The sequence below is a fragment of the Typopeltis vanoorti genome, chromosome 5 (genome assembly GCF_054136105.1).
Source record: "Typopeltis vanoorti isolate ZY-2024b chromosome 5, IOZ_Tvanoo_1.0, whole genome shotgun sequence".
NCBI lineage: Eukaryota > Metazoa > Arthropoda > Arachnida > Uropygi > Thelyphonidae > Typopeltis > Typopeltis vanoorti.
Window position 1 is genome coordinate 67,591,620 of NC_143553.1, and position 25,141 is coordinate 67,616,760.

A 25,141-nucleotide genomic window follows, 5' to 3' on the forward strand; every position below is an offset into this window, starting at 1 on the left:
TATGAGTGTTGTGAATATGATTGTGATTGCAAGAGACTAAAAGAACAAAAGTTAGCATGACTGCAGAAATAAAAGTAAGTATGATTGAAGAACCATAAGAATATGAATGACGGAACAAAACCAAGAATGACTGTCAGAATGCAGTATTTCAAGAACAAGTTGAGCATGATAATAAATGAGGTGTATAAGCACAATGATATTAGATGTTTGATGGATGTGAAAGGGTGCAGTAGAACAGAAATTAAGGCAGAAAGAGGTGATGAATGACTAAAGAGTGATAATATATGGAGATTTCATTATTAAAGGTGTGGCGAATGACAGTGCACAAAGGAAGGAATGGTCTGTTTTTCAAGAGGAAGGAAGAATAGGCTAAGGAAGTTAGCACAAAGGAAGGAATGGTCTGTTTTTCAGGAGGAAGGAAGAATAGGCTAAGGAAGTTAGCACAAAGGAAGGAATGGTCTGTTTTTCAGGAGGAAGGAAGAATAGGCTAAGTGATGCTTTAGACATGGGAAGTAAATGAGCAAGAGAATTAGTTGTGGTTGTGGGGACAAACAATATCATGGAAGAATATTAGGAGGTTATTCAGAAGCATTAAAGATAACAGCATGGTAGGAGAGGTTATCACAATGTGTTGCCAAAGTATGATAAGTTGGGATGAAGCAAGAATTGCGAATGGTGTGCTGACAGAGCTTTGTGAGGAGAGGAGTGCAGTTTATTAACATAAAGGACATTCAAATGAAGGTGGAATTATACAAAAGTAGTGGACTGCATTTAAATGGAATTGGTGCGTGTCAAATGGACTGTTGTTATATTTTCTTCTATAATTTCTCCTTTTTAGTTTAGCCTTTAAGGTTAGTCTATACTTACTTCATTGTTGTCTTAAATTTTTCCCCTTTTTAAACAAACAAAATCTTTGGCCTCTCTGTTTAATCACGTGTAGGATACTTAATGATTAGGGCTTTGTCCTAGAATGAGACGCGGCCATAAACATATCTTCTGAGACAGTCCACCTGACAAGCATTGACAAATTTATTTTTTAACTGTGCCAGCCAATACTGAGGACAGATGAGACTCTTATCCAGGATAGCTCTCTCAGAGTGATACACAATAACTAAACTACAATAAATATCTAACTTCTGTTCACTGTATTCTTGCATGCAGTCGTGGTCCGCTTTATTTAATTATACACGTGGGTTCTTCCTGCTAAGTTCGATAATATTTTTCATGAGTGGCTGTTTGAATTCATATACTAAACCAGATCAGGCAGGTACTAGGAAACATATTTATTAATTAAAGAAAAGATACATGTAAGTCTTACTACTAGGTAATCTGAATCAAATTTCAGTAAGATCTCTGGTTCATTACTACTAATGAAATACATGAACAAACAGACGACCCATACCTTCCACGGCAAGCCTGGAACTTATCCATCGGTGCGGACTAGACCAACGTCTGAGAGGTCAGGAAACAGGAACCCAAAAAAAGGCTCGAGTGGGGGTTGCTCGACTTTTTTGTTTTCATGCTCTTCCTGGCGTTTCTCGTATATCGCGATGCCCGCCAACGCGGTCACGTGGGTTTTTGTCACAGCATCCAGCTCCTTCCACTATCGCACGTGCGCTTGGTGTGTTTTCTCATAATTCCCCCCCCGGCACACGTAACACTGTACGGTCAAAAGGTGACCCTTGGACTCTGGCTTACAGATTTTGCTATCTTATGACACATGAAATGGGGTTCTTAAATTAATTCAATATTTTAAATAATTTCTTTATCTGACCTTTATACAATAACAGGTTAGGTCTTACAATTTTCTTTCATTTGTCACATAATTTCTTACTCCTATTTTAGTGTTATATACATATAAATACATTTCCAGTATATAGCCAACACACCACATTCTCTGCCTATTTTCAAAGAGAGTTGTTCCTGAATAATTAAATGGTAATTCTTTTTCTTGGTTTATTCAGGACACAACACTGTGTTACTAGAAATGTAATGAATGACACAAACAGGAGATCATAAGAAGTTTAGTTTTTTTTTTAATTGCTCCTACACACAAGAGGTCACAAGGCATATTAGCAAATAAATGCCACGTGTAGGTTAAAGTGAGAGGTGATGTGAAAGGGGGGGGGGGGTCAAGTGGAAATGTCAAATGGAAAAGGAAAGGGCTTAAAGAGAGTGGATGTTGGAAGCAGTAACAAATGTGATGTTCCGCACAGGAATGGGATGCTCTGGAATGTAAGTAAATTAAGCTTAATCTGAAACAGTATATGGGGTAAGTGGTGATAAAGTTACTGAATACAGGCAGGTGTGGAGAAATCAAACCTACCCATATTCCAATCCATGCCAGCTGATAGACAGCATGGATAAGACTGGTTATAGACCTAAGAGTGAATGGCTATGTTTATTTACAAATGCCAGGAGCATCAGAAATCAGGGGATGAATTTGTTCCACTAAAATTGTTGGAATAATTGAAATGAGGTTCATCATCATCATCATCATCAAATTCCTGCCATGTACCCTCAAGGGGTGTACAGGATATGACAGTACTACATGAAAAAATTACATCATTACTAACTTCCTATCTACAATTTTCCTCCAATTCATGTCTGTTACTTGTCAAGACTCGAACATTATCAGATCTTATATTTCTATCGTCTAAGGCACTTTGTACCGTATCAATCCACCTATATCTTGGTCTTCCTCTGGGTCGTTTTCCTGCCAACCTGGCAGAGAACACTTGTTTTGCTAATCTTTCCTCTCCCATTCTATTTAAGTGACCATACCATCTGAGATTAGCTCTGCTAACGCATTCCTGGATGCTCACAATGTCAAGTTCTTTCCTAATATCCTCATTTTTAATATGATATTGCCATTGATGCCATCCGTTCATGCCTCTAATCTTTCTCAGGACTCTCATATCTACAGTCTCTAGGTCTTTGATCAAGTGTTTTACTTCTGACCCAGCTCTCAGATCCATAAGTTAAAATTGGTTTGAACACAGTCTTGTATACAGCTAATTTAGTGTTCCGACTAATTTCTTTCTTATTCCATATGAATTTATTCAGTTGACTTCCCACGATACCAGCTTTGCTGATTCTGTTGTCTATTTCTATATTTAGTTTACCATCTTCAGTAAAAATTGTGCCTAAGTAGCTGAAATGTTTTACTTGTTCCACAGGTTCTCCATTCGCAACACAGTTGACATTTTCAATGATTCTGCCTATTTACATTGTCTTTGTCTTTTTATTGCTGACCTTCATACCATATCTATTACAACAGCTATTCAATTTAGTAAGAGAATCTTGCAGACTTGTAGCGGATTTATTTAGAAGTATAACATCATCCGCATAAAGCAAAGAGCTGACATTAACATCTCCAATTTTGATATCAGGTTTAATACCACATTCCTTCATAATGTGATCCATATAGATAATGAATAACAGAGTGGATAATGTACATCCTTGTCTCACACCAGATTTAACATTAAACCATCTTCCTGTACTTCCTTCAATTCTAACTGCTGACTCACAACTCAAATAAAGACTAAGTATTGCTTGATATAATGCCCCATTGACACCATATAACTGCAGCGTATTGAATAGCTTCTCTCTTGGCACCTTGTCATATGCCTTTTCCAAATCGACAAAACTTAAATACAGATCTTTGTTATATTCCCATGCTTTCTCGACTATTTGTCGTAAAGTGAAGATCTGATCCTGACAGCCTCTATTTGGCCTGAATCCAGCTTGTTCTTCACCAAGCTTTTCTTCCACAATTCTTCTCAACCGTTTCTCAAGTATACTTGCATAGATCTTGCCAGGAACACTCAGTAGGGAAATACCTCTGTAATTCTCACATTCAGTTTTATTTCCCTTTTTATATATGGGTACTATGAGAGCTCTACTCCAATCATTGGGAATTCGTCCCTCTGTCCAGGCTTTCTGAACTATGCAGTGCAGCCACTGTAAGACTCTTATACCACCATACTTCAGCATTTCTGGTCGAATATCATCTACTCCTGCTGCCTTTCCACATTTCAAGCCTTTGATGGCTTTTTCTACTTCAAGTATGGATATGTATTCCTGACTGCATGCCTGGTCAGTGTTTTTTTATCACTGTGCTGTCATCACTGCTTGTTTCATTTAGCAGTTTTTCAAAGTAATTACTCCATACTTCAAGGATATCTTTTTCTCCCGTTTTCATGTCACCTTTATCATCTCTAATTCCTTTTACAGCACTCTTTCCTCCATTCCTAAGCTTCTTCAACAACCTCCAGAATATTTTGCCACCTTCTTGATATTTATTTTCTATATTCTTGCCAAAGTCCTCCCATGACTTTTGTTTAGCTAGTTTTACACACTGTTTAGCTTTCTTACATTTGTCTCTGTATTCTGTAAGAGTAAAAGCTGACTTATTTGCCAGGAACTTTTGATATGCTTTCTTCTTTTCCTTCACTGCCTCTTTAACTTCCTGTGTCCACCAGGGAGTTCTGATTTTTTTATCTTTGCACACAACCTCACCACATGCCTCTCTGGCAGAATCAATCAATGTTTCCTTCAGAGTTTGCCACTGAATCTCCAAGGTTTGATTCCTGTTCTCAAACTCTTTCATTTTCTTTTCAATAATATTTCTGTATTTTAGTCTACAGTTTACATCTGAGAGCTGCTCAACTTTTATTCGCTTTAAAACTTTCTTACATGTTATTCTTTTCAATATGAAATTCAATTTTATCCTGCTCAACACTAAATAGTGATCACTTCCAATTTCAAATCCTCTGTACACTCTGGTGTCCTGCACCAGGGAGAAAACATCACTATCAACAATAACATAGTCAATGAGACTTTTCTTATTCCTAGCCTCTTCTCTCCATGTGAATTTGTGCACATTTTTATGTTGGAACATGGTGTTAGTAATAACCAGTCCATGTCCTGAGCAGAAATCCAACAGATATTTGCCATTATTATTAGCTTTGCTCTTTTCTCCAAATTTTCCCAAAATATTTTTGTATGTCTCACAATCATTTCCTACTCTACTATTTAGATCCCCAACAAGGACCAACTTTTCCTTTTTCATTGTGTCAGTTGCTTTTTCTAAAGCCTCAAAAAATTCCTCCACTTCTATCTTAGTAGAACCTTCTGTGGGACCATAGGCACAAATAAGTCTCATTGTCCAGTTCCCCATTCTCATATTTGCCCACATTACTCTACTTGAGACTGACTGCCATTCAAGAAGATTAGCCTCATATTTTGTGTTGAATACTATGGCTACTCCTTCTTTTCCTTGATTGTTATTGCCTGAATATAACATTTTGTATTTATTGCTCAGAAAGATCTCACCAGTTTTGGTCTTTTTTGTTTCAGTCACCCCTATTATGTCGATCTGGTACTTATCTAATTCCTCAGCTATCTCCATTTCTTTGCCATTCAGGCTTCTTACGTTGATAGTACCGATCTTTAACTCTGGTGATGTTGAGTTGGGGTTTGTTTTCAGATTTGTTCCAGTAGCTGACTTTTCGCTGTACGCCCTGGTTCCCTGGCGAAAACAACGGGGGCCTTGTTTAACCGGGCAACGCCCCAGCCGGCATGAAATTTTGTCATGTTGTACCATCATTTTTTATTTTGGTTTAACCAATAATAATACAATTTGGTCAGCTAAATCCCAATTTGCCAGCCCATCCTCGTTCGTTCAGTATCAAAGTAGATACCCAACAGGGTGCACCACGAGAAGGTGAGGATTGGACATTAGGTCAGAAGCCCTGGTCGGTTCTCCGCATTCCTTTAAAGGCTATGTGGAGGTCTCCTCTCAGTTATACAGCTTTGACCCTTAAGCACCCCTGAAATGAGGTTGGATGAGGATATTCTGGCAGGAATAGAAATAGAGGGTACAATGTTTTTCATGAGGATGAGAAGGAAAGGAGGGAAGGAAGAGCACTGTTTATGGCAGCATAGGAATTATGTCCTCACGTGGTGGAAATGTAAGGAGGAAATAGTGGCAGTGATTTTTGAGGGAGATTGATGGGAAGAGATATTTAGTTGGATGTTATTACAGGATAAAAAACGTGGAGTGTGGGTGGTGATGAAGAAATATGACAAACTTGGGTTAGCGAACAAGGGGAAGTTGATCTTTATGGATAATTTTAATTGTATTAATATAGGTTGGAATGAAGACAAGGTAGCTAGACACAAGAATAAAATTTGAGTTCCTCAGGGACAACTATCTCAGGAAGTATGTAAAGGAAGGCAAATAAGGATAGAGTCTTAGCTCTCATATTACAGGACATAGTTGTGAATGGAATGACATCACTCTCACTAACTGGAGGCAGAACCATCCAGTTAGTGAGAGTGATGATGAGGTGACCACCTGGGTGATGATCAGTCATATGATGGAAAGGATATATGTAGAACTATATGGCCAGAGATTACGAAACGCACAGAAGACAGATTGAAGCTATTGCACAAAATGAAGAGTTAAGCAGCCAGAGATAAATGCTGCTTGTACACTAATTAAGAGTTCATGAATGAGAGAAATGTGTGTGAATATATTCCAAAGATGAAAAAGATGGAAGAAAATGGGTGTAAACTGGATGAATGAAGATACTTAGCACCTGGAAGAAGACACTGAAGGCAATCTATATTAAATACTGGCAATAATCAGTTGCATGATGAGTACAAGCAGTAGAGCAGGAAAGTGACTCATTGCATAGCATACCTGCTCTCCAATCAACAGGTTATGGGCTTGAATCCTGCCCTGGGCATGGATGGCTGTGACTGTCTTTAGGAGGGAGATGAATTTCACTGTCCAGAGTGAGACCACCACCCCACTTACTGGAGATCTGAATTGGCTTGAAAAAGTTCCATGTTTGGTCTATAGAGCAAGGTTTCCAGATGATGTAAAAAATAAATAAAAATATAATATATATACAATACAAAAATAAGCGCTTCCGTAGCGCAACTGGAAGAATGATGATACGCTGCACCCTTCGATTAGAAAAGGCCTAAGTTCGATTCTCGTCAACAGGAGGAATCTTTATATGGACTTTTTCAATCGAAGGTGAGTTAACCGATCTCATACAGAGATAGTGGGGTTTTTTTCACCTGGAAACTCGGGTTTTTCATCCTACATACAGACAAATCAACCCTTCAGAACACATGTGATTTACAGACAAAAAATACTAGTTGTGGTGGTTGGCAGTAGATGGCATTGATGCATAAGATTGGTAGTAGAAGTTCGGTGTAGTGGTGGTGGTGTAGTTGTACGGCAGGTGTCCTCCCACGATGAGATCTTCCGACTCCTTGGAGGTGTCACGAATAATAATAATAATAATATAAATATACACTCGAACCTCATTTAATGGCATGCTCAGTTTACGTGCTTTTATTTAGCATCAAGGCCTTCCATTGTGACATATGCATTTATTTTTTGTCACTTACCCTGTTTACCATCACACATTGCTCATGTGATGCTCCCATGAGGCCTGCATGATGACTGGCTGAGGCAGGCATAGAACAGAACTGCCCAGTCAGCTGCTCTCCAGGCAAACTTTTTGTTCTCCATCACCTTAAACTTAACAATGTACAAGACCAAGATAAATAAACTTTATGATTATTATTCAATTTGTATGTGTAATTCATGTTAATTAATATGCATAATCCATCAGTTATGAAGTTAAAAACATCTACAAAAGTCTTAAATTAATAGCTTTGGGGGCAAGAAATTTTTACTTCTGGGTCTCCGAAATGAATTACTGAAAACTCCATTGAACATGTAATTCGGAGAATGTCACATTCTCCGAATGAATTAGCGATGTTAAATGAGGGTTCGACTGTATATATATATATATATATATATATATATATATATATATATATATATATATATATATATATATATATATAAATATAAATTAATAAAAAAAAATCTTAGCCTGCCCACAGTGCTAATGTACTACATGTCCACAAATTTTTGTGAGTATATAAAAAAAAGATAATCATGCCAAAAGAAATCCTATAGTGTTCTTTTGGTATATGGCAATTGAAGAAAGAATTACTGGTGGTGATAGTATTAATGTTTAGCATCAAGGCCTTCCATTGTGACATATGCATTTGTTTTTCGTCACTTACCCTGTTTACCATCACACATTGCCAGTCATCATGCAGAGGCCTGCATGATGACTGGCTGAGGCAGGCATAGAACAGAACTGCCCAGTCAGCTGCTCTCCAGGCAAGCATTTTGTTCTCCATCACCTTAAACTTAGCAATGTACAAGACCAAGATAAATAAACTTTATGATTATTATTCAATTTGTATGTGTAATTCATGTTAATTAATATGCATAATCCATCAGTTATGAAGTTAAAAACATCTACAAAGTCTTAAATTAATAGCTTTGGGGGCAAGAAATTTTTACTTCTGGGTCTCCGAAATGAATTACTGAAAACTCCATCGAACGTGTAATTCGGAGAATGTCACATTCTCCGAATGAATTAGTGATATTAAATGAGGGTTTGACTGTATATATATATATAAATATAAATTAATAACAACACTGGCAACTGCGCAGTGAATTTAAGTGACTGATTTGTCAGGGTTTCACCTTTATAAGTGTAGCATCATAAGATTCGAGTCAGCAAACGCCATGAGGCATAAAGTAAACATGATGCCATTAAGGCAACAGGACTTATTGACATATCATGTGTCTTAAGAGTGTGTTTTAGGGAGTTAACCTAAAAGCAGCCTTGAGATACATGTTGAACAAGAATCTTGCAACAGGGCAAGTTACAAAGGAGTGGAAAGAAGGCAAGATTGTTCAGCTTCACAAAGGAGCTTTGAATTATTGACATAATCTGTGTGTCTGGAGTTGCAGTTAAGGTGCTGGAGAGGGGTGAGAGATGGGATACAGAACAGAGTTGATACAGCATAGCTCTTTCTGATGGATAACATAAGTTTGTTGTTGAATGGAGGTCTAATATACAGCAATCCTTTCAACCACCAAAGTACATAACCTTATACTGCCAATAAAACTGGCATCCTTTGTTCACACTGTCAATCTACATAAATCATCCTGAAAAAGGTCAGCAACCTTCTTATTAACTATTGCTCTCCTCAGTTTGACATCATTGACAAACACAGCTGAACATTTCCCTCAAATAATTCCAGTATCATTATCATACAAACTGAACAGTTCAGATCACATGCAGAGTCCTGTATTGCACCACTGTCACCTTCCTTCTCTCTGATTCAACTACATTCATAGTTGAATCAGAGAGAAGGGAGGCAACATGGTGATCCATTCCATACTGGGAGAGTGTTTATACACTTGTATGAATGAATGTATGAAAGTGAAAGACAATCACAAACATCCATGCCCCATGACAGGATTCAAACCTGCAGCCTTTTGGCTGGAGAGGGAATATGCTAACCAGGTTGGATGATCCAACTTATGTAATTGTTTTGCATAATATCCTTTTTTGATGACTGCGAAGTCCAGCAATATTGTGGTATAGTCATTTCCCTTATCCAACTCTGTCACACTTTACTCTCTCTATGTTCATTGGGCATCTACAGATGCCGTATGGTCACTCCGATGCTCGGTGATGTTCCACACCAGGCCTCGCCATGTAGTCCTATTGTTTGCTTTTCTGGCAGCCTCAACTCTCTGAAGATCAGTCACTCCACACATGCCATCCATCCATCTCATTGATGGTCTACCCCTGACTCTTTTTCCAGGAACTTTACCTTCTATTACTGTTCTGAGAAGTCCTCCTTCCATCCTTTCTATGTGTCCAAAATATTTTAACTTTCTTCTGTCAATATCCTTAAGGAGCCTTAAAGTTCTACTAATCTTTTCTAACACCCATTCATTTGTATGCCTTTCAGTATATGATATCCTCAACAGCCTTCTGTAACACCACATGTCAAAAGCAGATATCCGTTTCTTATCTGACTTCTTTAGGTTCCAAGTCTCGCATCCATAAGTCACTGTTGAAAAAACTATTGCATCTAAAATCCTCAACTTTGTTCCCATGGAGAGAGATCCATCCTTCCAGATTTTAGACAGGTCTCTGACTGTTGTTTCAGCCATTCCTAACCTTTTCCTGACATCTTCTGAACAGTAATTCTTCACATTAATAATGGATCCCAGGTACTCAAACTTGCCGACTTCCTCAATTCTTTCTCCATTAAGATACACTTGTTTCTCAAGAGCTTCTCTGTTTGTTTTTCCTTTGAGAACCATGATCTTTGTCTTGCTAGAATTGAGTTGAAGTCCTCTCTTATTACTGATCTTGTTAACTGTCAAGAATTAGTCCTAGTTCTTCCATGTCATTACAAAGGAGTACTGTATCATCAGCATACCTCAGATTACTGATCAATCTACCTCCTATCATAATTCCTGTCCTGAGATCATCCAATGCTTCACACATGATGTCCTCTGCATATATACTAAACAAGTGAGGAGAAAGTAAACATCCTTGTCTCACTCCTTTTCCAACTTGAAGACAGTCAGTCAATCCAACACCTGTTCTTACTGTGGCTTCTTGCTCCTTATACAAGTTGAAGAAAACCCATCCGTTTCATTACTTCCCACAGTTTCACATGCTCAACACAGTCAAAAGCTTTAGAGTAGTCTAAGAAATACATTACCAGAGAGAGTCTGAATTCTTTATATTTTTCTCTGATCTGTCTAAGGCAAAGGCAAATTTACACACTTTTACAAAGTAAGTAAATTACCAAGACCAAATTTTCCATTCCACAAAATTATGCAGTCCAAAATAGGGTATTATGTTCCTAGTGTTAATTCCAAGTATTGACGTTCAGTTCACACGGATTCTGTGCATGCATTTCTAGTAACACTGAATAATCTCCAGTTTGTATTTACTCCTCCGAGGCACATTCAATAAGGCTGTGGCTTCGAAAATTTGTTTTTCATTTCATTATCCATCCATTCCTGAGTTCTACCATTAGCCACCACTCCTGAGATACTAACTGCTCTATAAATTGCTGTCTATATTCAAGCTATTTCTATGCAATGGGACTCTTGTATCTTGTTTGTCTGCTTTCTACTCCAAGCAGACTCACGTGAGAGACAAACAGCCTAGTTACAGGCTATTTATTCATCTTTCTGTCACACACAAAGCTATTTCTCTTGCACTTTTTAATAATACAAGCTGATATCTCATTCAATTATATGGTGTATTCATACTGAGATCTCTCAATAACTTAAACACCTCTAAGTTCATCTACCTGTATTCTCTTACTAATTTCTGTCACATCAGTCAATGCATTATCACCACCTGGATGATACACTCTCACAAACTATCACCCAGTAACTATTATTTCTGTCATCTTCTACCATTAGTATTCATTAAAGTTATCTTCATAAACATTCTTCCTTTTATTCACAGTGTAACAAAAGAACTATGGGACTTCCTTTGACCTACTCAACTAATTTTCTCTACTACTCAACTAATCGTGCTAGTCATCTTTCTTTCTTCTATTTAGTACTGTTCACCTTTCTTCTTAGATATCATCCACAACATTTTCTTTTTTGCAGTTCCTACTTAATGATACTACTTATTCGTTTAACTCTCACCTCTTTCCTCCTAGCATTCAGGAGGAAAGAGGTGAGATGGAAAATGCAACCATTTTCCATCCAGTACTAACATCCTTCTCTTGCAGTTTCTTATATTGCAGTACTCATCTGTCATAATCACTAGCTTTGTAGTTCAACATATATATACCCCTTTTTAATTGAAAATTCCACATGCTCAGCCAGTTATCATATCAAGAGTGCAAGATAATGCTCTCCAATCAGAAGCGAAGTGGTTTCCTCAGTTATGGTCAAATTGACACTATTACCAGACAATCATGGTATCCAACATTCTCAAACCCGAGGTCACTTTTATGCATACTGTTTTCTCCCCCCATGGATTTTTTCCGACCTGTGTCCCTACTGTTGAAGCCAATTCCTCAATCTGATTACTTTCCCTGTGCTCATTCAACTAATTTGCCAATGCATGCCATCAACGTCTTTTTTCATCCTCTGGCCTATTGCAACAACCAACTATAGATAAAATCTATAGTTGGTTGTTGCAATGTATTTTCCTGTATTTTCTGTTGCAATGTATTTTCCTGTTGGCTTCTATCTTGACACCAAATAGTTTCAACTGCACTACATCTCTCAACAATGATTCTTTCTGAATACTCTGGCAGTTGCAAATCTTTGATTATTATCGATATCTCCTACCATCTGCCAAAAGTAATGCCTATTACTTTTTGGCCCAGTCAAGCTAACAATGCCCAAATCTTCTCACTCTTGTTCCTGATGCTCTGGCATTAGCATATACAGATCACCGTAATCAAATTTCTGACATGTATCCTCAAGTGGTGTACCACGATATTATGACAGTACTACATGAAAAAGTTACATCATCATTACTAACTTCCTAGGTGACTCAATATAAAATATTCCTTGGTCACTCACATATCTTTGTTGTCCATTCTGATTTAAGACCAACAAAAATGCATTCACCATTCTTTGATTTTCTTATTCTCACACTCACTCCCTTAAATAGTCTTAATTTTCTACATTTTGCATTTCCATTCTCTCAGTGAACAAAACTTTTTCCAGACACTCAATTCCAAATCCATATGTGCAATCTATCCATTTATTAATTAAATTCACTCCAACCATCTAATAACTGCACATCATTCCTCCTACAAAACCTACATATCAACTAATTTGCAATCATGCATAACATTAGACATATCCGCAGGGAGATGTGTTTTGCATTATGGGAGATATTGAGATAGGAGTGTTGGTAGCTTGCTCCACCTTTGCAAGGAGTGCCCTGGTGTTGTACCACCTTACCCCAGTCCTGAAGATACTTTCAGGTGCAAACTTTGTTTGCTCACACTTGGATAAAGGATTAAACTAAATTTATTATTTCTCAATTCAAGCTCATCACATACCAAGAAAAAGACTAGCATACATGTGGTACTCCGTCATTCTTCCTTATTTTTTCTCATTCCATATATTTCACCTTCGATCTAAATCATAACTTCCAATTACTCTTCTTGCATTCTGTTAGCACTAATAGTAGCATCTTTCTTATAGTAGGTAGGCAACTACTCTGTTTTGTTAAGTTCTATTTATTAACCTATTTTAAATATTTTACTGTAAACATTTTCATTATCAAATTTCAGAGTAATGTGAAATCCTTTCAGACCTCTATATCACAGTTGGTTCTTGTTTTCAAACTTTTTTGTTTTTCTTGAATATTTGTATATTTCAGTCTACAGTTCACCTGAAAGTTACTCAAACTCTCATTCTTTTAAAAACTTTCTTACACACTTTTTTTTTTTCAATATGGCATTCAACTTATTTTAGCTGTTTAGCTGAATTAAGTTTAACTGTTAATAATTTTTCCTTTATGCCAGCTGCCTTCTCCAATGACACAAAAAATTCCTCCACTTCTTCCTTAGAACCTTATGTGAAATAAAACACAAGTAAGCATTACTGCTAAATTCTCCATTTTATGTATGGCTAAATCACTCTACTTGAAACTGCCTGACAAAACAAAGTGGTGATCATTTCTTATTTCAAATCTCAATATACTCATGTCTTGTGATGCCATAACTATCAATAATAACAATCAATGAATCTTATTTCTTGTGTGTGTCTGTCTCTCTCCATGTGAATCGTGAATATCTTTCATGATCTTTGTTGTATCATTTCATTAATAATGACTAGTCCATGTCTGAACAAAAAAATCTAGCACAAACATATCATTTATAATAGCTATGCTCTTTTCTCCAAATTTTCCCAAACAATTTCTATGTATGTCTGGAAACTCAAAAACTTCGTCCATGTCTTCCTTAGTAGAACCTTCTATGGGATAAAAGGCAAAAATAAATCTCAGTGACCAATTCTCCATTTTAATATCTTCCCATATCACTATACTCAAACTCTTGCCATTCAAGAAGATAACTTTTATATTTAGTGAATTTCTTTGTTGTATCATTTCAGCAATAATGACTAGCCCATGTCCTGAACAAAAAAAAAAAAAAATCTAGCACAAACATACCACTAATAATAGCAGGGACCATGCTAATATAGCTTCTTTCTTTTCCTGCCCAAATTATCATCATCATCAAATTCCTGCCATGTACCCACAAGTGGTGTACAGGATTATGATAGTACTACATGAAAAAATTATATCATTACTAACTTCCTATCTACAATTTTCCTCCAAATCAGTCTGTTACTTGTCAAGACTCCAACATTATTAGATCTTATATTTCCATCGTCTAAGGCACTTTGTACCATATCAATCCACCTATATCTTGGTCTTCCTCTGGGTCATTTTGCTGCCAACTTGGCAGAGAACACTTGTTTTGCTAATCTTTCTTCACCCATTCTGTTTAAGTGACCATACCACCTGAGATTAGCTCTGTATATGCATTCCTGGATGCTGACAATGTCAAGTTCTTTCCTAATATCCTCGTTTTTAATATGATATTGCCATTGATGCTATCTGTTCACACCTATAATCTTTCTCTGGATTCTCATATCTGCAGTCTCTAGTCTTTGGTCAAGTGTTTTACTTCTGACACAGCTCTCAGATCCATAAGTTAAAACTGGTTTGAGCACTGTCTTGTATACAGCTAATTTAGTGTTCTGACTAATTTTTCTCTTATTCCATATCAATTTATTCAGTTGACTTCCCACCATACCAACTTTGCTGATTCTGTTGTCCATTTCTATATTTAATTTACCATCTTCAGTAAAAATTGTGCCTAAGTAGCTATAACGTTTTACTTGTTCCACAGGTTCTCCATTCACAACACAGTTAACATTTTCAATGATTCTGCCTATTTTCATTGTCTTTGTCTTTTTATTGCTGACCTTCATACCATATATATTACAACCGCTATTCAATTTAGTCAGAGAATCTTGCAGACTTGTAGTGGATTTATTTAGAAGTATAACATCATCCGCATAAAGCAAAGAGCTGACATTAACATCTCCAATTTTGATATCATGTTTAATACCACTTTCCTTCATAATGTGATCCATATAGATAATGAATAACAGAGGGGATAATGTACATCCTTGTCTCACACCAGATTTAACATTAAACCATTGTCCTGTACTTCCTTCAATTCTAACTGCTGACTTACAATTCAAATAAAGACTAAGTATTGCTTGATATAATGTCCCATTGACACCATATAACCGTTGCGTTTTGAATAGCTTCTCTCATGGCATCTTGTCATATGCCTTTTCCAGATCGACAAAACTTAAATACAGATCTTTGTTATATTCCCATGCTTTCTCGACTATTTGTCGTAAAGTGAAGATCTGATCCTGATAGCCTCTGTTTGGCCTGAATCCAGCTTGTTGTTCGCCAAGCTTTTCTTCCACAATTCTTCTCAACCGTTTCTCAAGTATACTTGCATAGATCTTGCCAGGAACACTCAGTAGGGAAATACCTCTGTAATTCTCACATTCAGTTTTATTTCCCTTTTTATATATGGGTACTATGAGAGCTCTACTCCAATCATCGGGAATTCTTCCCTCTGTCCAGGCTTTCTGAACTATGCAGTGCAGCCACTGTAAGACTCTTATACCACCATACTTCAGCATTTCTGGTCGAATATCATCTACTCCAGCTGCCTTTCCACATTTCAAGCCTTTCATGGTTTTTTCTATTTCCAGTATGGAAATAGAAATTTATCATCTCTAACTCCTTTTACAGCACTCTTTCCTCCATTCCTAAGCTTCTTCAACAACCTCCAGAATATTATGCCACCTTCTTGATATTTATTTTCTATATTCTTGCCAAAATCCTCCCATGACTTTTGTTTAGTTAGTTTTACACAGTGTTTAGCATTCTTGCATTTGTCTCTATATTCTCTAAGAGCACAAGCTGACTTATTTGATAGGAACTTTTGATATGCTTTCTTCTTTTCCTTCACTGCCTCTTTAACTTCCTGTGTCCACCAGTGAGTTCTGATTTTTTTATCCTTGCAGACAACCTCACCACATACCTCTCTGGCAGAATCAATCAATGTTTTCTTCAGGGCTTGCCACCCAATCTCCAAGGTTTGATTTCTGTTCTCAAACTCTTTCATTTTTTCTTCAATAATCTTTGTGTATTTTAGTTTACAGTTCACATCTGAGAGCTGCTCAACTTTTATTCGCTTTAAAACTTTCTTACATGTTATTCTTTTCAATATGAAATTCAATTTTATCCTACTCAAGACTAAATAGTGATCACTTCCAATTTCAAATCATCTGTACACTCTGGTGTCCTGCACCATGGAGAAAACATCACTATCAACAATAACATAGTCAATGAGACTTTTCTTATTCCTAGCCTCTTCTCTCCGTGAAAATTTTTGCACATTTTTATGTTGGAACATGGTGTTAGTAATAACCAGTCCATGTCCCAAGCAGAAATCCAACAGATATTTGCCATTATTATTAGCTTTGCCCTTTTCTCCAAATTTTTTCAAAATATGTCTATATGTCTCACAATCATTTCCTACTCTGCTATTTAGATCCCCAACAAGGACCAACTTTTCCTTTTTCATTGTGTCAGTTGCTTTTTCTAAAGCCTCAAAAAATTCCTCCACTTCTACCTTACTAGAACCTTCTGTGGGACCATAGGCACAAATAAGTCTCATTGTCCAGTTCCCCATTCTCATATTTGCCCACATTACTCTACTCGAGACTGACTGCCATTGAAGAAGATTAGCCTCGTATTTTTTGTTGAATACTATGGCTACTCCTTCTTTTCCTTGATTGTCATTACCTGAATATAACATTTTGTATTTCTTGCTCAGAAAGATCTCATCAGTTTTGGTCTTTTTTGTTTCAGTCACCCCTATTATGTCGATCTGTACTTATCTAATTCCTCCGCTAGCTCCATTTCTTTGCCAATCAGGCTACTTATGTTGATAGTACCGATCTTTAACTCTGGTGATGTTGAGTTGGGGTTTGTTTTCAGATTTGTTCCAGTAGCTGACTTTTCGCTGTTCGCCCTGGTTCCCTGGCGAAAACAATGGGACCTTGTTTAACCGGGCGACGCCCCAGCCGGCATGAAATTTTGTCATATTGTACCATCATTTTTTATTTTGGTTTAACCAATAAGGATACAATTTGGTCGGCTAAACCCCAAATTGCCAGCCCATCCTTGTTCGTTCAGTATCCAAGTAGATACCCAACAGAGTGCACCACGAGAAGGTGAGAATTGGACATTAGGTCAGGAGCCCTGGTCGGTTCTCCGCATTCCTTTAAAGGCTATGTGGAAGTCTCCTCTCAGTTATACAGCTTTGACCCTTAAGCAAATATAACTGAGATAATCTGTATAACTGAGAGGTCTCCTCTCAGTTATACAGCTTTGACCCTGCCCAAATTATTATCTTGTATTTGTTATTTAGAAGAATCTCATCTCTTTTTGTAACAATTTTCTAATTCTTCTGCCAGCACTTCTCTTCCACTGACACTTCATACAGTGGTCATTTTGAATTCTGCTGATGCTGAGTAGGAGTTTGTTCCACAGCAAACTTTTCACTGTTTACTCTTGTTCCCTAAAAATAGTAATGACCTTGTCTAACTGGGAAAGGTCCCTGCTGGCATGACATTTTACTATCGCTGTCTTCTTGTTTAAGCCAATGCAGGATGCAATTTGGTTCGGTTAAATCCCAAACTGTCAGCTCATCCTCATTTGTTCAGTATACAGGTAGATACCTATTAACACTATAGGACTAGACATTAGTTCAGAAGTCCCAGAAGATGTCTCTCACCGTTCCTTAAAAAGCAATCTATAGGTCTGTCTCCTTCCAGTTATTTAGTTCTAACCCTTAACAACCCCATTATATTCAATGTGTCAATAACTGTTAGCGTGGATCTCCCACAATGAGTCAACGGACTCTTTGGAGATGCCCATGTAATAATAGACCATGTAATAAACTGACACTGATGAAATATAATATAAAAGATTATGAAAACAACAAGCCCTTGGCTTTGCTGAATAAGTAATTTTCCATAATTAAAAAATGAAATGATCCACGAGAATCATAAAATGGTGCCCCCTTATTATGGTTTAAAACCAATTCAAAACCTTAATTTTCAGTGAAAATTGCAAATACTTGTAATCTGTTCAGAAAGTTTTGGCCGGTTTTACGTGCACAAAGTATATTCTATCGTAAGTAAAATGGTTGCCTTTTTACACACTATTCTATGTGAAAAAGGTAGGCTTTAAATTGTCCAATTTGAACAAAAACTGAAAGTTATCAATATTGCTTTCGAACAGATTCCAAATTTCCAACTGGATGGATTTCTTTTTAAAAACATCTAAAAAAATATTAAAAATTTTATTTTATCGATATATGTAAGCACTTAAATGTAATCAAACACATACAGTCTTACCTGTGGTACATTCATCACAGAAAAAGCCAGTTGGAGTTTGTGCCATGCCTAAACAATCCAAATGAAATGCCTGTTGACATGGTCCTTTACATACAATCACATCTCCAGATTTTTCACACATCTGACAAACACGTTCAAGCTTAGTTATTCCTCCTACAGTTTGTTCAGTATCTACATGTTCCTGAATATAAATACAGAGAATACATAATTAGTCCAGTTAAAAATACAGTGATTTGTTATTCATTCTTTTCCAACAAACATCAACAACTTTAGATGACTGCATCATTATAAATAAAATGAAAATTATAACTTCCATTGTCATGTTACACAAAATTTCCTACTATGAAAAAACTTGGCAAAGCAAACAACTTTGTCAATAACAATGTAGAAAAATCCTTCTTCTTCTCCCTTCTATGTGTTAGGCCTACTGGCAGTTAAAGAGCTATCTTAAGTCCTTCTAAGTCGTACCCATCCCAAGGATAAGGTGACTAGCCCTATCCCTCCAGGTATATTCTATGGCTGTAGCTGCATATGTTCACAGGGTTGGTTTGCCTGCTTGCGGGAGAGAAAAACCCCCCAGATAAACTCGGGAGAAAAACCCTGCTGTCCATGTCCAGCTAACTTGGCTATGTCTGAGAAAGATCCTTAATCTCCTCACGTTGACGAAGGAAATTGAACCCAGGACACTCTTTTCCCAGGCATATTGTTGCGAAGCGCATAGCCACTAGGCTAACTGTTGAACCATAAAATCACTAAGCACCGGAAAAAATTATTATTCTTACTCTAGGCCAGGGGTGTCCAACCTATGTCCCGTGTGCAGCCATGAACTGTTAGTAATGTGGCCCATAAGATCTTAAACTTTTAACATTATTATGTGATGCGAAAAATATGATGTCTTTCATTCCGTTTTGATACAGGAATGTGAGATTAGATTTCAGAAAGAAAAAAAAAAAAAATCAGTTTTTTTGTATATTTGCGACCCCATTTTCAGTTAACATAAACATATTACAGGTAACCCTCATATAACACGGATGTTAGGTTCCATAGAAATGCCGCATTATATAAATTGTGTTATACGAGGCATAAATCACAGAAAAAGTAGGGCTAGGTTCTGAAATCGTTTTTTTTTTAAATAATATAAACAACGACATATCCCACAAAAAACAATATTTTTATTTAATTCACGTAAGTTAAGAAAACATAAACTATGACAAATATGTAGTATAAAATTATAAAAATTACAAATTGTACATAAATTTCATTGCACATAATGCATAAATGTTTTAGACATAATAAAATAAAGCGCATATTGTAATCGTCATCACTGTCTTCAGAAATAACATTTCGTAGATGTTCTTTAAGTGGCCGGAGGGCGTCACCACTTGAAATCTCTTGGACATCATTTGTATAATTCTTATGGCATACTTCGGCTGGTTTAGTCATCAAGAAGTCATTAATAACACTTTGCTTTCCACTATGTCGCAATTTTTTTTTTATTAAGTTCATAATATGGCACTAAACAAATATCCAATTATCTTGTGAATTTTCCTAAGCGCTCCATTGAGGGATCATTATCCATAAAATAACTTCCTAACTTTCTTGCTACGTCCAATCCTTCTGCCAATTTCTTTAAACTGAATTCTTTAACGGATTCATCACAATCAGAATCTTCGGCAGAACTTTCCACACCATTCGGTTCGACGCCATCTATTAATTGTACCAGTTCCTCCTCATTTAAATGTTTCTCCATAAATTATTTCACTAATTTCATTTTCAACCATATCGCAAAAGCCCTCTCCACTAAAAATGTGTGCGACGTTTATTATACGATGTAGCTCGGCATCCACTGGAGGTACAATATTTTGTTCCATTACGGCTTCAGGCCATATTTTTTTCCAGCAAGCATTCAGTGTAGAGGGTTGTAATTCCTTAATGGACAGAGAAATAATTTTTACACAATTCAATATTGAAAACTCTTTCCACGCTTGAGACAGTGTCATGTTTAGATTAGATTCCGTTTTTTCCAAAATTAATTGAAATGTTTGCCGAATATAATATGACTTAAATGTTGATATTATTCCTTGGTCGAGTGGTTGAATAAGTAAAGTAGTATTATGCGGCAAAAAAGTTATTTTAATATTCGGATGGCTTAAATTTGTTGGGTGGCTGGTGCGTTATCTAAAATTAGTAGAATTTTGAGGTCCACATTCTTTTTCTTTGTGTAATTTTCTACACCGGGTACAAAACATTTGAAAAACCAATTTTCAGACATGCTAGCTGTAACCCATGCCTTTTTATTGGCCCGCCAATAAACAGGTAGGATGGACTTGTTGAGTCCTTTCATCGCATGAGGATTTGCAGATCGGTTAATAAACATTGGTTTTGTCATGTAATCACCTGATGCATTACTACAAAACAGTAGAGTAATTCTATCTTTGGAAACTTTGAATACAGGAGCTGATCTTTCATTTTTCGAAATATAGGTGCGTTTTGGCATTTTTTTCTAATATAACCCAGATTCATCCGCATTGAACACCTGGTCCGCACCGTAACCAACTTCTTTAATGATTTTTAAAAGTACTGCTGGGTATTTCCGGGCAGCTTCAACATCTGCTGATGCTGATTCTCCCTGGATTTTAAGATTATACAAAGAAAACCGCTTTTTAAAGTTTTCGAACCAACCCTTACTGGCAGAAAATCCATGCTGAGAGATTTCTTCTGAAGAATCTTGATCAAGTTCTTTCAAATGTTTATGAACTTTGAGAGCTTTTTGCTTAATAAGGTGTCCATCCAAAGGAATTTTCTTTTGAGTGCAATCTTCTATCCAAATCATTAGAGATTTCTCTATTTTTTCTACTAGAATATCGCGAACACGAGTAACACGCTTTGCACTTACCGTTGACCCAGCAATAGCACTTTCTCGGATTTTATGTTCATTTTCTTTGATTGTTCGAATTGTTGATTCATTTAAATTCAGAGTCCTTGCAACAACTCCTGGTTTTCTCCAATTTTCAACCGATCCAAGATTTTAATTTTTTCTTCGAGAGAAATGAATTTCCTCTTCAATGTTGTTATTTTCCTTTCGTTGCAGTTTTAGTGGCCATTACAATAAAAATAAACTTTTACATTTAAAAAAAAAAAAGCATTACATATGTATGTAACTCACCAGAAAATAAACTGCTCTGCTTGAGAATAACACACTTATGATTTTAAATGCACTTTCCTGGCAGAAAACAAAGACAATTTTCAACAATAAACACTTTATACAGTAAACCCTAGATGGCAAACCTATGGCACTCGTGCCAGAGGTGGCACATCTGAGAATTTTGCTGGCACATCAACGATTTACAGGTGATATCCTTTTATACGCTTATAAATTATTCAAGTTTTTTTTTTAATTGTTACAATACGTACAAGCTGAATTTTGTTTTACACGAGACAGCAGCTATAAATACGTGCATATGACTGGTGCAATATTAACAAAAGATCGTGCGACCCAAAGACAAAAGCAACCAACAAGTGTTGAGTTGAAATGCTAATTCTCTTCAATTGAATTCCATAACATCTGAAACTGTCATAACAACATTCACTATTAGTTTTAACACATTCACAACAGGGTGTCATTTATCATTCCGATAGAACCTCTCATTACCGACTGGCTCAACTCACACAAACCCCTTGGTTGAATTTTATGGCTTCTTGTTTGTGTTTGAGGTGGCAGGCGAACTCACACATTCATTATATGGCATGTTTCAATTCTTGGTAGTCTTTTATTTTAAGTTAGCCTTTGTGATCTGTCATAATTGAAAAATTGGACGATAGTTTTTAGTTAGATACTGTGTTTCAGTGCAACATATGGTTTTCTTAAGTCTATACAGCATAGTTTCTGTGAGAGGGGCAATGTGATTTATTAGTTAGCATTATATTTATTCCATCTGTCTCTAATTGCACTATTTGTTGAGAATGACACAGACTGCAAAAGCCCTCTGTACAGTACCTTATTCAGTGATACAATAAAACTAAATTCGATACTTATAATTACTTGCACGATACGGGCAGACACAAATTTAACGAAGATAAAATTTGATTTTTAAGTCCTGTGGTGAAAAATATGAAAAAAAAAAAAAAAAATAAATAAAGGGTTACTAAAATTGTAGACCGCGTTATATCGAAACCGTATTGAACAAGGGATACCACAATTTGTAGACCGTGTTATATCGAAACTGAGTTATATGAGGGTTACTTGTACTTTCAGATTTTCAAATGGAATTTATAGAGTTGCAATCAGATATTCAATTCAACTCAAAGAAAAATTTGATCATGTCTCTTGGCTAGATTTTTATAAGACCTATCTTCCCAGAGAAAAATATCTTTCACTTCACAATCACGCTTTATTCATGTCATCGCTTTTTGGTAGTAAATACATTTGTGAACAACTATTTTCAAGAATGAAGCATACGAAGAGTAAAGTTAGATCAAAAATTTCTGAAGAGAACCTTGAGAGCTCATTACAAATTGCAACCACTTCCATCAAACCAGATAATGATGTTTGGTTTCATGTAAGCAAGCCCAAATATCTCACTAGTTTTGTGTTTATGCTGCTTTCTTTTGATGTTATAATAAAAATATTTTTAAAATAACGAAGTTTTGTTACTTATTTACATTAACTATATCATACATTTTATATGCGGCCCAAGACATGTTTACACAGCCTTAAGCATCTTAGGATGAGGAAAACGAGGAGATTATTGTTGTTGTACCAGCACCTCATGGAGTCTGAAGACTCATACAGGAGCCCCAAACTATCCACACAATCTATCATACCTCTCCTTGAACCCATTAACAGACAAAGTACTTACAACTGACTGACAACCCATTCCACTCATTCACAACTCTCCAAGCAAAAAATCTAGTAATCACAGTCACACCTTTATTCAACTTCCAGTGATGACACCTTGTTCTGGATCCTCTATCTAAGTGCTGAAACATTTCCCCTGCTTCAATCCTATAATACTATTTAACTTAAATGTTTCTATCATATCCCCCTATTTTCAACCAACTTCTGCAATCCAAAGCAGAAGTTGGTTGGTCGCCTCTGAATCTTCTCCACTGCTGCCTCATCCCCTAGAAACCCAGGAGACCAGACTTGAGCACAGTAATAAGATAAAAAAAAAGGTAAGACAAAGGAACCGCTTGTCTTAGTTGGCACAAATGATTTCAGAGGAGGATGTAAAGGAGTTGTTAGAAGAGGTAAAACTGAAGAGCGAGAAAGTGAAGACCATATCTTCTGCCATGCTATGATAGAGGTGAACTGAGGAGGAGGAGGGTGTGAATCTGTGGTCTGTCTTTGACGGAAAGAAGGATTTGTATAATGCTGATGGAAAGCATCTAAATGGTTTTAGAGCTTCAGTATGCTTGGTGAACAGTGAGAGGGAGCTCTGTTCACTGAGCATGCTGAAGCACAAATTCAGGAAAACTTAAGCAATTAGGGTGAAAGTAGGTGAGTTTCTGTGAAGGCACCCATGAGGCAAGTGAGTGTGAGAATGACCGAGTGAGGAATCCACTCTCTCAAACAAAATAATTAATAGAATAGACAGTTCAGGAAGTAAATGGGTGGGGCTTAAAAGGATGCCACAGTTTCTATATATACTAATGCCAGAAGTATCAGGAACAAGAGGAAGGAGTTTCTGGCATTGGTTAGTGCAACCTCGCAAAAAGTTTATTAGTGAGATACAGCTAACAGCAGAAGATGTAGTTACAGGATAGAACGTGAAAGGTTTAGTATTTTCAGGGAAGATAGGATGGGGTACTGCTAATGATAGCAGATGAATTGCAGCCAAAAAGAATACGAAATAGGCAGGAATGTGGCTATTCATTTAAAGCAGCATCATGTAAGATTAAGGCCAGTAGGACAAAATGTACTGTTTGTTGTTGCTATAGGCCAGGGAGTTCCACAGATGATCTGGAACACATGCATCACCAAATCAGTACAATGTGTACAAGTTGGGTGATTATTATGGCAGACTTCAACTGTGGAGATATAGACTGTAAGGAGGAAAAATCACATGGCAGGAAGGGAATTTATGCACCTACTAAGAGATAATTACCTGAGGCAGAATGTGATGGAGGGAACTAGGGGTGTGAGAGTATTAGACCTGGTCGAGTGACCACATTGCTTCTGATTGGTGAATGTGGAACTATAAGGCAGGCAATTATGACAAGCTTAGGAAAAAGCTTAAATCTGTGCCATGGCATAAAACACTACAGAGTAAGAATATATTAGTAATGCATGGGAGATGGTTGTGGGTCATCCAGAGAAAGCAGTATTAAATTTTATACCTAAGGTAAGGAGGGTTAATCACATAGAAGTTAGATGGATGAGTAATATCATTAAGCACATGCTGGAGGGTATTGCTCTCATGGCAAAATAAGATTATGAGAAGAATCTAGCCAAGCAAGTTCAAAGGAAATCCCGAAGAGTACTTCCATTATATGGTAAGTAAGAGGAAGAATGACTATAGTAGATTCATCTTAATGAGTGATGATGGTCATGAGGTGACAGAAACAGATAAAATAGTTGAGTTACTGAGTGACCACTTTGCAAGGGTATATCATCCTAGTGAGATTACTGGTTTAACATATATGACAGATACTAATGTGGGAATAGGTGGATGAATTGGAGGTTCTTAGGGTATTGCAGAATCT

General features: G+C 36.7%; 1 protein-coding gene across 2 annotated transcripts in view; it reads right to left on the bottom strand.

Annotated features, from left to right (window-relative positions):
* Positions 1 to 25,141, bottom strand: part of NSD (Nuclear receptor binding SET domain protein) — a 442,610-nt gene that overhangs the window by 209,700 nt on the left and 207,769 nt on the right. For both annotated transcript variants that reach the window (XM_090392494.1, XM_090392492.1), the window contains exon 7: positions 18,437 to 18,617. In XM_090392494.1, the coding sequence (XP_090248620.1) occupies positions 18,437 to 18,617 (181 nt within the window). The remainder of the gene's footprint in view (positions 1 to 18,436; positions 18,618 to 25,141) is intronic.